The sequence below is a fragment of the Corvus cornix genome, chromosome 1 (genome assembly GCF_000738735.6).
Source record: "Corvus cornix cornix isolate S_Up_H32 chromosome 1, ASM73873v5, whole genome shotgun sequence".
Taxonomy (NCBI): Eukaryota; Metazoa; Chordata; class Aves; order Passeriformes; family Corvidae; genus Corvus; species Corvus cornix.
The window spans coordinates 22,679,097-22,690,722 of record NC_046332.1 but is presented as its reverse complement, the minus strand read 5'-3'; the positions used below and the strand labels follow the sequence as shown (position 1 = coordinate 22,690,722).

At 43.7% G+C, this 11,626-nt stretch overlaps 1 protein-coding gene across 4 annotated transcripts in view; it reads right to left on the bottom strand.

Moving 5' to 3' along the window:
- Positions 1–633: 633 nt before the first annotated feature.
- Positions 634–11,626, bottom strand: part of B4GALT4 (beta-1,4-galactosyltransferase 4) — a 28,086-nt gene continuing 17,093 nt past the window's right edge. For all 4 annotated transcript variants that reach the window (XM_010395969.3, XM_010395970.3, XM_019283815.2 and 1 more), the window contains 4 exons: positions 9,030–9,217; positions 4,192–4,314; positions 1,718–1,822; positions 634–1,272 (listed from right to left, as the gene is read on the bottom strand). In XM_010395969.3, the coding sequence (XP_010394271.1) occupies positions 1,131–1,272; positions 1,718–1,822; positions 4,192–4,314; positions 9,030–9,217 (558 nt within the window). In that variant the 3' untranslated portion in view covers positions 634–1,130. The remainder of the gene's footprint in view (positions 1,273–1,717; positions 1,823–4,191; positions 4,315–9,029; positions 9,218–11,626) is intronic.

The following is an 11,626-nucleotide window of genomic DNA, read 5'->3' as shown; positions in this document are numbered from 1 at the left end:
TGAGATTGACACAGTCTGCCCAAACCCTTACCCTTGCTGTAAAATTTCTTTCTCTGCCAACTCAGTCTGTGGCACTGCCTGCCAGGTCCAGTTATTTTGAGAGTGTGACACAGGATATTTTGGCTTGTTACTTAAAGATACAAAAATTCCTTCATCACTGAAAAGCTGCATCTATGCCACTATACCTACAAACATTTAAAGTTTCAGTCTTTACAGTTGGAATAATGTCCTAAAAGAAACTCTCCCAAGCCTGGCTTCACATCAACATGTAAAGACAGTTAAATACAATGCAGTAAGTCAAGTGCTCTAATCAAGATTTCAGCAGAAATGCTGCAGCACAGTGGAACAGCTGGTTATCCACAGACATTCACCTGTTCCTTGAGCAAGACTCACAGATAATGGCCTGGGTATGTAGACAGATAACACACTCTGCTAACAGTGTGGCTCAAAGCATTAAAATATGTGGAGAGGAATTTCTCCCTATTCAACACAGCTGGCCACTGCTGTTCCTTCCCAATCCCTGGAGAGTAACAGGCATAACCTGCTGCAGAATGAGATTGATCACTGCCATGGGTTACATCAGCAGTCCTGCAGCAGGGGACACCGTGGTGTGAAGGACAAGACACTCTGGAGTTCAGTGGACTGCATTTTATTGAGAGATTTGTAACACCCCCTTACCCATTACCATTACTGCCCTTCCCTCACACATAAGCAGTTTTTCCTTAGGCTAGAAAAAATTAACTTTTCTCATCAAGTTTGTAGTTCTTGAAGAATTATTGTGCTTTTAATGAAACCACAAATAAGTTTAGAAATAGTTGCAAACCGAATTTTTTTTTCAGGGACTTGGTTCAAGTGCTTCCACTGGACCAGCCCAAACAAGGACACTTTTTCCAATGTCCCAGCAAAAAGTGCATAGAAGAACACAAGGACCTGTCCCTTGGGTCAGTCTCTAACTCCAGTCCTCACAAAAGGAAACTCTCAACCACTCAATGAGATGCTGTGAAGGAACACTTTACTTTTTCCTGTGCTACTGAAGGACTCTTCCAAGCAGGTGCTGTAAGTCATATGCTCTAACAGCAGCCACAAAGGAGATCTGTTGCCATTTCCTGTAACCTGGGAGGTGCTGGCCCCTATGAGACCTTGGGCTGCACACTGAAATCCACCGTGATGTTGATGTACAGCGGGTTGTGTTCCACTGAGAGCAGTTTGTAGGAACAGGAATTCAGCCCGTCTGTCTTCCATGTTCTAGAGACCTGACGGAGCAGCTTCATCCTGAGGACAAAGAGGAGAAAAATCTTCACTGATATGCACAGGAGTGGAGTTTTGAGCTCTTTCCCAATAGAAATAAATTTGGAAGCAAAGCTACTGCAATTTTCTATCTACTGGGAATGCAAAGTCCTGTTTCCCCTGTCTTCAGCACAAGCACATATGGGGAGAAAAATCCTTTGGAGCAATCTCTGAAATGATATGCTCAAACCATACCTATGTAACTGTAATTTTGGAAGTTTCTAGGGAACACCACCAGTCAGTTCTAGGAAGATCTCATGTACAGAAAGCAGCTACCAGCTGTGAACAGTGTTGTCACAGGGGTGTCCCCCAGAGCCTCTGGGTACCACACAAAATGCCTGTTTGGCCTAGAGCAAAGAACTTGGTTCCCAGGTGCCTGGCTCAGCCACAGACCAAGACAAGACGAGGCAGAAACCTGTTCTTGACCCACCTCTCTCGATTCTCCTCGTTACCGTGGTCACGGTTGTGGAAGATCATCGTGTACCTGGCCACATCAGCAGGCGGCCTCACCACTTTCATCTTCTGCATCTCAACCCTGAAAGAAGCAGTCAGAAGTGTTGTGAAGAAGACAACACCTATAAACCAGCTCTTAACGATAAAAACCCAACAACTGGAGACTTCATCTCTTGTAGATGCTGTGGAAGCAAATATAGAGAGTTGTAAAAGCTCATCTGCATCTATTCCACAACCCGTTTTGCCAGAGAAATGAGGCTCAGAGTTGCATTTCTGGAGGTCTGGGGGCGGGTGGCAGATACACCTTTCTTTTGAACAGAAGCAGGCAGCTACTATAGCAAAGATGTAGAGCTTAAAGCACACATTATACAACAGAGTACATTTGTATCAGTATGGACTGGACTACTCTATACTGCCCTGCAGCAAGTTTCCACATGGTCTGCGACAAGTTCATCTCAACCCCTACAATAAAACCCCTATACTTGATAGTTCTCCACTTTAAAAAAAGAGAAAAAAAATTTTTAAAGCTTGTTTTCTTTTTTAATAGCTGACAGACAGTTGAAAAACTTTTATTTGTTCACATGAAGAAAATTTCTCTGAGAACAATGCCAGAAGTGGAGAGCCCTATGCACGGATTTAAGCATCTGACATCAGGCACTTGGAGCTTTTGACCTTACACCTATCTGTGGAGCACAACTTTGCTCTGACAGCAGAAAGAAAAACTGTATGACAAGGGAATTAAGGAATAGTTCACCTCTTTGCTAGTCACTCATCAGCTGAAAGAAAAACAGGAAACCAAGATTTGAAAAAACTGAGCCCTTACAGATTTCCATGACTTTGTAGCAGTAGATTATCAAACATCTACAACAAATGATCTGAAGTATCTCTTTGTGATACACGCCTTAGGAGGGGGCCCAGAAGAGACCATCACGTTTGTTCCAGAAGCAGAACAGTAGAATCTGAGAGTCCCCAGCCCCGAATTTTGAGGGCACCGAAGGGATGCTGCCATCTGCTGACTTCCCTCGGGAAGGCTCCAAGGATCTCTCCACACAACAACCCACCAGACAACAAGCTTGCCCTGCAAACTCGGTCACCAGCCCAGCCCAGCCCAAGGCCCAGCCGAGAGGAAGGGCACAAGCCAGGTCCAGTTACAGAGCACACACTGGCTCATGACTTGGTTTCCCGACCAAGACCTCAACAGCTGCAAAGTTACAAAGTGCCATACACAAGCATCACTTTTGTTTCCAACCCCCTGAAAACATCATAGAGACTCGCAGTAAATCCTGCTGTCCCTGCTGCTTCTCTGCTGCCCATCAGAACATCTGAAAGAACTATCACCCTGGGAAGCCAGGGAATAAGAAGGCACCAAGCCACCCCCTACACTATAAAAGCCAACTCCCAGGAGGTCACAGAGAATTTGGTGTGTCTAAGCAGAATTAAGAAGGAAGAAATAGTTGTGGTTAAGAAGGGACAGAAATCCATGCCTCCAGCAGACCTTTTAGATTTCTTGAGATACAGCTGAGCAATCCACTGGACTGACACCGAGAAACACTTTCATTTGCAAGTTCCTAACTTTCAACACACTTGATCCCCTGTATATTTACATAACATCACCAGGGATATAAATTTTTTGTCCCCAAAATGTTTGTTTGCATATTAAAGCAACTGGAAAGGATAGCAACTAAAAATGATAAGCCAAACTGATAGGCTCTGCCAGCAGAGCTTGCAGAGTTGTGGGTTCTTATCTGTTGTTTGCTTGTGGTTTTTTTCTCCATTTACTAATAGCAATGCAGGATTAGAGGTTCCTTCCTAGGCAAATGGCAAAAGATCAACAAAAAAGTTTTGCTGACTTCTTTGTCCCACTAAACCTCTCCAGCCAACAGGTTTCTCCTACTTTGACAGGCACAGCTGCAAATAAGTTTTCACAAGAGCAAAGGGCACATGCATATATACGTAGCTTTTCTAAAATTCAAGTTATTTGCTATCTTCACTATAATCAACACCACACAAATACAAACTAAGCCCTACTTGGAGTAAATCCAGTAGTCAATGAATGCAGAACACCCAGTCCCACCAAAACACTCCCACACTCTTGCAAAGTACTGGAACTCAATACATTTGTGTGTCTCTGGCAAACCACACTCCAGACTTCAATTATAACCAATTTCCAAGCAAGAATACAAATGCTGTGTGTCTGAGACAAAATCGAACCAAACCAACCAAATAACCCACAACCAACCAACTGTGAGGAAGAGGACTAGGCATCAGACACAGCTAACCCTTGCAAAGAGGAAACTGCTCACAGAAGTGCATCTTGCACTTCACATCTCCACTGCAATACTGTTCAATACTGGTTTGAATGAAGGCCCCTGTAGTGTTGTGCTCTTGGAGGCTTGGTGTGAAGTTGCACCAATTTTTAAATTTTTTTTTAACTAATTCCTCATTGTTTACCTGATTCGAAGGTCATCATCTTCTCCACCCCAACCCCAGTAGCTGTTAGAGAATCCATTCACTTTGGAAAACTGATCTCTTGTAAGAGCAGTTACACCTCCAAAATAGCCCCGGTACCGTAACCTAGAGGTACAAGAAGAGAGAATGAAGAATTAAGTCAAATTCCATCAACAATGAAAATATCACTCCAGATCTAGACATGTCTTTCACAGAATTAAGGGTGCACAAATCCTTAAAAGCTGGTCCTGTTCTCTTCCTCCTTTCACAAAAAGATGATGATTTGCTTTAGGCCAGAAAAAGTTACCTATCCAACTGAGAGAAGCTTCTCTCTCTTTACACAATTCCCCTTGCCAGCCAAAGAGGTATTTCCCTTCAGGGACTCTGATGTATAGAAAAGCAACAAAGCTATGCACTAATGTGGTAGAAGCTTCGCAATAACAACAGCAAGCCATTGATTATCTTAGAGCTGAATCTGAAGAACTTGGAATGAAATCAGCTCACAGCAAGGGGACATGTGCTACTGGATATTGCAGTAACAATTCCAAGGTAAGGTACAGTGCAAGTTACTTAGTAACCCAATGTAATGGAGCTCAGCTCTAGGGATTAATTTCTAACTTTTACCTTCCTCATCCTGAAAAATTTATCTACTTTAAAAAGGTGTTTGCATACCATCTTTATTTATCTTAGGCCATTCTGCTAATTGTTTTTTATGATGCCCTCCTCTGTCTTGGCCGTTAAGGTAACATTACAACACAGCCTCTACTACCTTGCCCCTGCCCATTCAGAGGTGATGGGCACATGGCTGCAGATTGCATTTTGATTTGTACACGTATATGAATCTAAACAGATGAACAAATTGCCAGGGCTAGAAAGTAGTCATTATGGCATTTGACATGCCAGACAATGCTTATTATTATTTCTGGTTTACCATGAATATATTTTAAAAACACCAGAGGAGGAAAAAAAAAACAACACAAGACCCCCAACACAAACTCCCTCAAGACTCTTTTTCCTGGCTGATTTTTGTTCCAGTCACAGCATCACAGAGGAATTGTGAAGGTCAAAGGGGCCCCTGGAAATCATGCAATCCAACCTCTCTGCTCAGAGCAGGGTCTGCTAGAGCAACTTGCTGAGGAACATGTTCAGTCAGATTCTGAGCATCTCCAAGGACGGAGACTCCACAACCTCTCTGGGCAACCTGTTCCAGTATTTGACCACCTTCACAGTAAGAAAGCTTTTTCATATGTTTAAATGGAATTTCCTGTATTTCAGCTTGTGCCCATTACCTCTTGCCTTTCACTGAGAAGGGTCTGGCTCCACAGTCTCTACTCCCGTCCATCAGGTATGTATACACATTTCCAAGATCCCCCTCTGCCTTCTCTCTGCTAAACAGTCCCAGCACTGTCAGCCTCCCTCACATGTCAGATGCTGCAATCCCTTCATCATCATCTCAGGCTCTCCTTTGGACTTGTTCCTGTGTGTGCCAGAAGTGGACACAGCACTCCAGGTATCATTTCCATGGTGCTGAGTAGAAAGGAATAATCACCTCCCTCAACCTGCTGATAACTCCCCCACTAATGCAGCCCAAAGGTGCCAGTGGCCTTTGTCACAAGGGCACCTTGCTGGCCCAGATCCTTTCCTGTAAAGCTGCTTTCCAGAAAGTTAGCCTCCAGCAGCTACTGGTGCACAGAGTTACTTCTCTCCAGGCCCAGGACCCTGCATTTCCCTTTGATGAACTTCTTTGTTCGGATTCCTGCTGCCCACATTCTCCAGCCTGACAAAGACCATGCTACATAAACCAACCCTGTGAGATTTCTGTCCTCTGAAAACCTGCTGAGGATGCAATCTGCAACCTTCCAGGCTACTGATGAAGATACTAACTAGTACCAGCTCCAGTATCAAACGCCGGTGTAAACCACTAGTGACTGGCCTCCAGCTGGACTTTGCTCTGCTATTCAGAACCCTTTGAGCCCAGCAGTTCTGACAGTTTTAGCCCATCTCAGTGTCCTCTTATTAGTCCATATTTCATCACTTTGTCAGTGGGACCATTATGGGAGACAGTGTTGAAAGCCTTCCTAAGATAAACATTATCCACTACTACACCCTCATCCACACTAGTCAAATCAGAGAAGGCTAATCAGGTTGGTCAGGCCTGACTTGTGAACAGATTTTTCTCTCCCCTTTATCTCCTCTCCTGGAAGAGACAAGCCACAAGGTAGAGGAGGTTCCATCAAGTTTTAATTACACATTACTGCCTTGAGACTTCTGCTACAGATACTCCAGAGGAACGCAGTAAACAGATGGAACGGACAGCAAGAAGGTTCCATAAACAGGAACAGCAGGGCAGAGCCCTACCCAGCTGTGCTTTCAGGTCACTCACCAACAGGATCACATCCCATTCCAGCAGCCTGACAGTTTGGGAACTGACTGCCCATGCACACATCCATACACACACCCCACTGCTTGCTTATTCACCCCATAATTCTCCTACAGCACTGGAGAGGCAGACACCAAAGGAACCACAGCTGAGGTGCATTGGGAAGAGTGGGGCCAGCAGGTCAAGGGGGGATTCTCCCCCTCTACTCAACCCTAGAGAGGCCACATCTGGAGTGCTGTGTTCAGTTCTGGTCTCCACAGGTCAAGAAAGACAAGGACCCGCAGGAGAGGGTCCAGCAGAGGCCACAAAGATCATGAGGCGTCTGGAGCATCTCTTACGAGAAGAGCCTGCGGGAGCTGGTCCTGTTTAGTCTGGAGAAGACTGAGAGGGGATTTCATCAATGCAAATAAATATCTCAAAGGTGGTGCCAAGAGGATGGTGCCAGACACTTGAGTGGTTTCCAGTGACAGGATGAAGAGCAATGGCCATAAACTAAAACACAAAAAGTTCCACTTCAACATGAGAAAGAACTTTTTTCCATGGAGGGTGGCAGAGCAGTGGCACAGGCTGCCTAGGGAGGTCGTGGACTCTCCCTCTCTGGAGATATTCAAAATCCAGCTGGACAAGTTCCTGTGTCACCTGCTCTAGGAGACCCTGCCTTGGCAGGGGTGGCAGACTGGATGATCCCCAGAGGTCCCTTCCAACCCCATCCATTCTGTGATCCTGTAACCAGGACAGTGCTTTCAACCCTTCTCAGGCAGCGCAGAACTGGCAGGGCCCAAGCATAACTTGCTCCCAGCTGACATCACCTGCAAACATGCATCACTGTAACAACCTCTGTAACCACCCTTCCCTGAGGACAAGGGAACATCAGCTCCTTTGGAATTTTTAAAACTGACTGAAGAATACGTACAATAGGAACAGTCAGGAGGAAAAGATGTTGTGCTGGTCTCAAGGAAAAACCTTTATTAAAATAAAAGAGTTTTCCCAATCTTATCTTCAAAGCTTTAATATATAAATCTTGTCTAAAAGAATCTAAAACTGAGCTGTAGTTATGTAGCTAAAGATAAGGCACTGGATCTCCAAAGAAATACGGGTGCTAAGATTACTGCACACTGCATCACAATAGAATATAGCCCCCTGGAAGAAAAATAATTCCCCCCATGCAACACCAGGAAACTAAAGAAAAACCCAAAACCAAAAAACAGACAAACAAAAAAAAACCCACTTCCCCCAGAAACACCCTAAAACCAAAACAAAACAAAAAAATTCCCACAAAACACAAACCAACCCACATTCCTGTGCAGGACATTTTGTGTTAATACAGAACAGTTCCGTTTTCTCTACCTCATCTGAGCAACATGTCTCAGTATGCTCACCCCAGCTGCAGCAAAACACTGAAGTCAGCCAACCGAGATTTCAACCTGTGGTATCAGCTCAGTTCAAGTATCATTCTTGAGCTCAGAATCTGAATTCCTTCAGACATGCCTTGGAAGCAGAGCATTATTATCCCCACTTCATGGATGTGTAAACACAGGCAGTGACACAGAAAAAGTACTACTCAAATTCAAGCCACCAGTATTCCAGTGGAATACTCTGCAAGGCTCTGCAAGTGCTCCAAAAGCCTTGTATGTATGTACTTGTTCCAGTTTTCACTAAATGACTGGAAAGTGAGTATTATTCTGTGTAAGTATTGGGCACATCCCACCTCTTTCTCATATACTTAACAAAGGAAATGCAGAAGCAAAGCAGAGCTTTACTTCAAAGTACTTTGAGATTAGCTTTTGCAAAGCCCACTTCTAATCAATATTTAGAGTGACATGACATGAAGTGAATCTTGAAAGAAACAAGTGTAAACACTTCTAGTCATTAAATTCACCAAGTTCAAGAGCCTTTCCTCTCTGAGGCAGACTGAACCTGACTTTTCACTTCAAACTATTTAGATCACATGAGCACTTAGGGGACTCATTTAAAAATCAGAATTATCTTGTGTTATACACTGTTCAATCAAATAATTAAAGGACAGACCTATCCCTTGGCAAATTCCCACACCTGAGCTCTCAATATCAGGCGTTACCTCTTCAACAGCAGAAGTAAGTGGCAAGTTCTGTTACAGTAAAGTCCCACCCTCAAACCACAGGATCAGGAAACTGTAAATGTGTATCTAGCTTTGACAGAAGGTCTCTGCACAACCTCTGGCACATTGCTTTCCTCTTGAAACACCCCTTAATTCAACCCCAGAAACCAGAATAATAACAATGATCATTTGTACAGGAAACCACAGGGGTGACTTCAGAGGTGTCTGTCCAGTCCTGTACTCCAGAGAGGTGAAGTGTTACCACCAGAAACCTGGTGTCAGAAGGAAGGGTAGATAACAGCATACAGCTCCATCAGAAGAGGAACATTATCAGTAACATGGCATTTCCCCGCTGGTATTCTTTCCATATTGCTGGTTTCCTACCTGTATCCAGTATTGTTCCTGCCAACTACAAGGTGCTTTGGTTGTGTGTCACACATGTAAATGTTAAAGTCATTTTCTGGCACCAGATCCACATCATGGAAAATGAAACAGTCCCAGCTTGCTTCTTTTAGGGCCTCTAGGTATCCTACATTCAGCAGTTTAGCTCGATTAAATTTGGTGTTGCCAGCCTGTGGAAGAGAATGGAAAAAAACACCTCTGAAGAAGGTGCCACAGCTTTTGAACCAGAGCTGCTCCTGGGCATTTGTTCCGATCGCTTGGTTTGCAACCACATCCGTGTGGCTTTTCCAGCACCTCGGCAGCAGTGACTGCACAAAGAGTGCCCCGTAACACTGGGCACAGCATCGAAGTGACCAAAGGTGCAAAGTGTTTCTCCAGCCTCTATTCATCATGAACACACACAGCCAGGGCCAGGAAAGCCTGTGGATAGCTGGGTACCCCACCTGTGAGTGCTCCATCATGTGGCTTAACTGCCCTTCTGCCCCCAGTCCTGGAGTTACCATCAGGCTCCACAACAGAGAGGTACCAGTATAGCCTAAAAATGTGTTCCATACAACTGTGTCAGTAAGGCTTATGGAAGTTCTTTTTAAAAAAGCAAAACCAAATCCCCATGTTAATCCCAAGCTAATTAATCTCTAGTTGTCAGAGCCCTTGCCACAAACGATTTATGCTTGTTCCCTCAGCCTCAAGGACAGCGATGCTGAAAGAGTTCCCTGTATTTCCTCAGCTCACACACAGATGGCAGAGTGGGAAGCGAAAAGCAGGTCTCCTCATTTTTACCTCCTACCTATAACCTGATTATGCTGTTGCATGGGGCCTGCTCCTAGCACAGAGCTTCACCTTCTTTTTACTAGTCTTCATCGTTTGCTTTTGCTATAAGTTAGTTAGTAGCTGCTTTTCAAAAATCTAATTTTTCACTGCTGAGGTATAGGTATATCCACACATGCCTGGCAGTTTCATAAGCTTATCATGTCACTTTGGAGCCATACATGTGCTTATCTTTCTGCTCTTGAGGACAAAGTGAGGATCTGCCTCCAGTTCCCACCTGGAACCAGAGGACCAAACCTTGCCCTCCCAGAAATGGACAGGACAGTCATTTTCCAGAGCAAGGAACCTGATATACTTGAAAGAATAATAATAAAAAAATTTCAAGAGAAACTGCTTGGAATTCTAGGATATTTTCTAGAAGGTGCCTGGACAGAAAGAGGCTCCATGGAAAATGAGAAAGAAGCTGGCCTCCCCAGGCTAAGAGAAAGTGAGCTGCAGGGAAAAGCCGTTGTATACAAAACATGTTTTATTGTGCTAAAAAGTAACACTTTCCTCTAAAGCAGAATTTGTTCACCATCACTAAAACAACCATCTGCTCCTGCACGAAGATGATTTATGGGATTTATAACTCCATACCTGCAGTCTGAAAAATACAATACAGTGCCCATTCTGAGAAGTTAAGAGATGGATAATCAATTGCATTCATTCTCTGGAGATTAATTTTCCATTAGAAAATTTAGATACAATTCACCCAAAATCAGGGTGTCAAATTTCTGAATGGGGAGGCTTTCGTGTGTTTTGGATTTTTGTTTGTTTGTTCTTCTTAAAATGTCCTGTATATAAAAATACCCATGAGATATCTCCTCCTGAGGATGAAAACATAGGTTATTGAGTGAACAGAACAAATCAGGTGTCAGACACATTTGGAGACCATCACTTCTATTGAGTATCAAACCCAGCTTAGTTCAGGAGCAGCATCTTCCATCTGCTGAAATTCTGTTTTCCTATCACGAAAGCCACCACAGCACCCAAATGCCAGCTGACAGTGCTTTCCAGCAAGGGCAGTTTTCCATGTCAGACCACACACTGAACAAATAGCAGAACTTACTCGTCTTTTATCAAGGACAGAATTGTCTCCCTTTGTTTCTATGGAAGAAGAACACTAACCACAAGACAAAATTTACTTGGGCAAGAAATTACTCGCCCTTTAGGGATTACAAACTCACACTGTTCTAAGTACAGCATTCATGTATGCATACATTTAAAGAAGCATGACTTTAGAGATGTTAAAAGTAGCCCAAAAAGAAGAAATCTGGAGTAAGGCCTTCAGAGGCTCACAGAAAAAAATACAAAAGGCCCATTTAATCTACCTCCAAAACAGACTCTATTTCAACAGTTAAGTTCCTGTTTGTCTTTCCTCAGAAGAGACTTAAAACAACTAATGACATCCCAAATTGAGAGTAAAAATGGATTTGCCCCAGAAGAGTTTTGTTAGACCCACTTTCCAGGCTTTGGGCATGCCTATCTGCATGGAAAAGCTATGTGAAAGCTTCCAATCTTCCAAGCACAATCTCTGACAGAATAAGTTCAGGTTTGACACTGCTGCTCTGTTGGGGAAGATGAAACAGGAAAGCCTTATAAATATGATTGCCTGACAAAAGATTTTGGGAATATGAAAACTATAAGCAACATCGAAATGAAAGCCACTTTTGAATTACCAAGTCTTAGTTACTGAACAACTGGAAAACAATGGTATGGCCGACTGAAGGTAATCCCCTCTTGATTGAACAATACCCTCTGCTTGCAGGCAG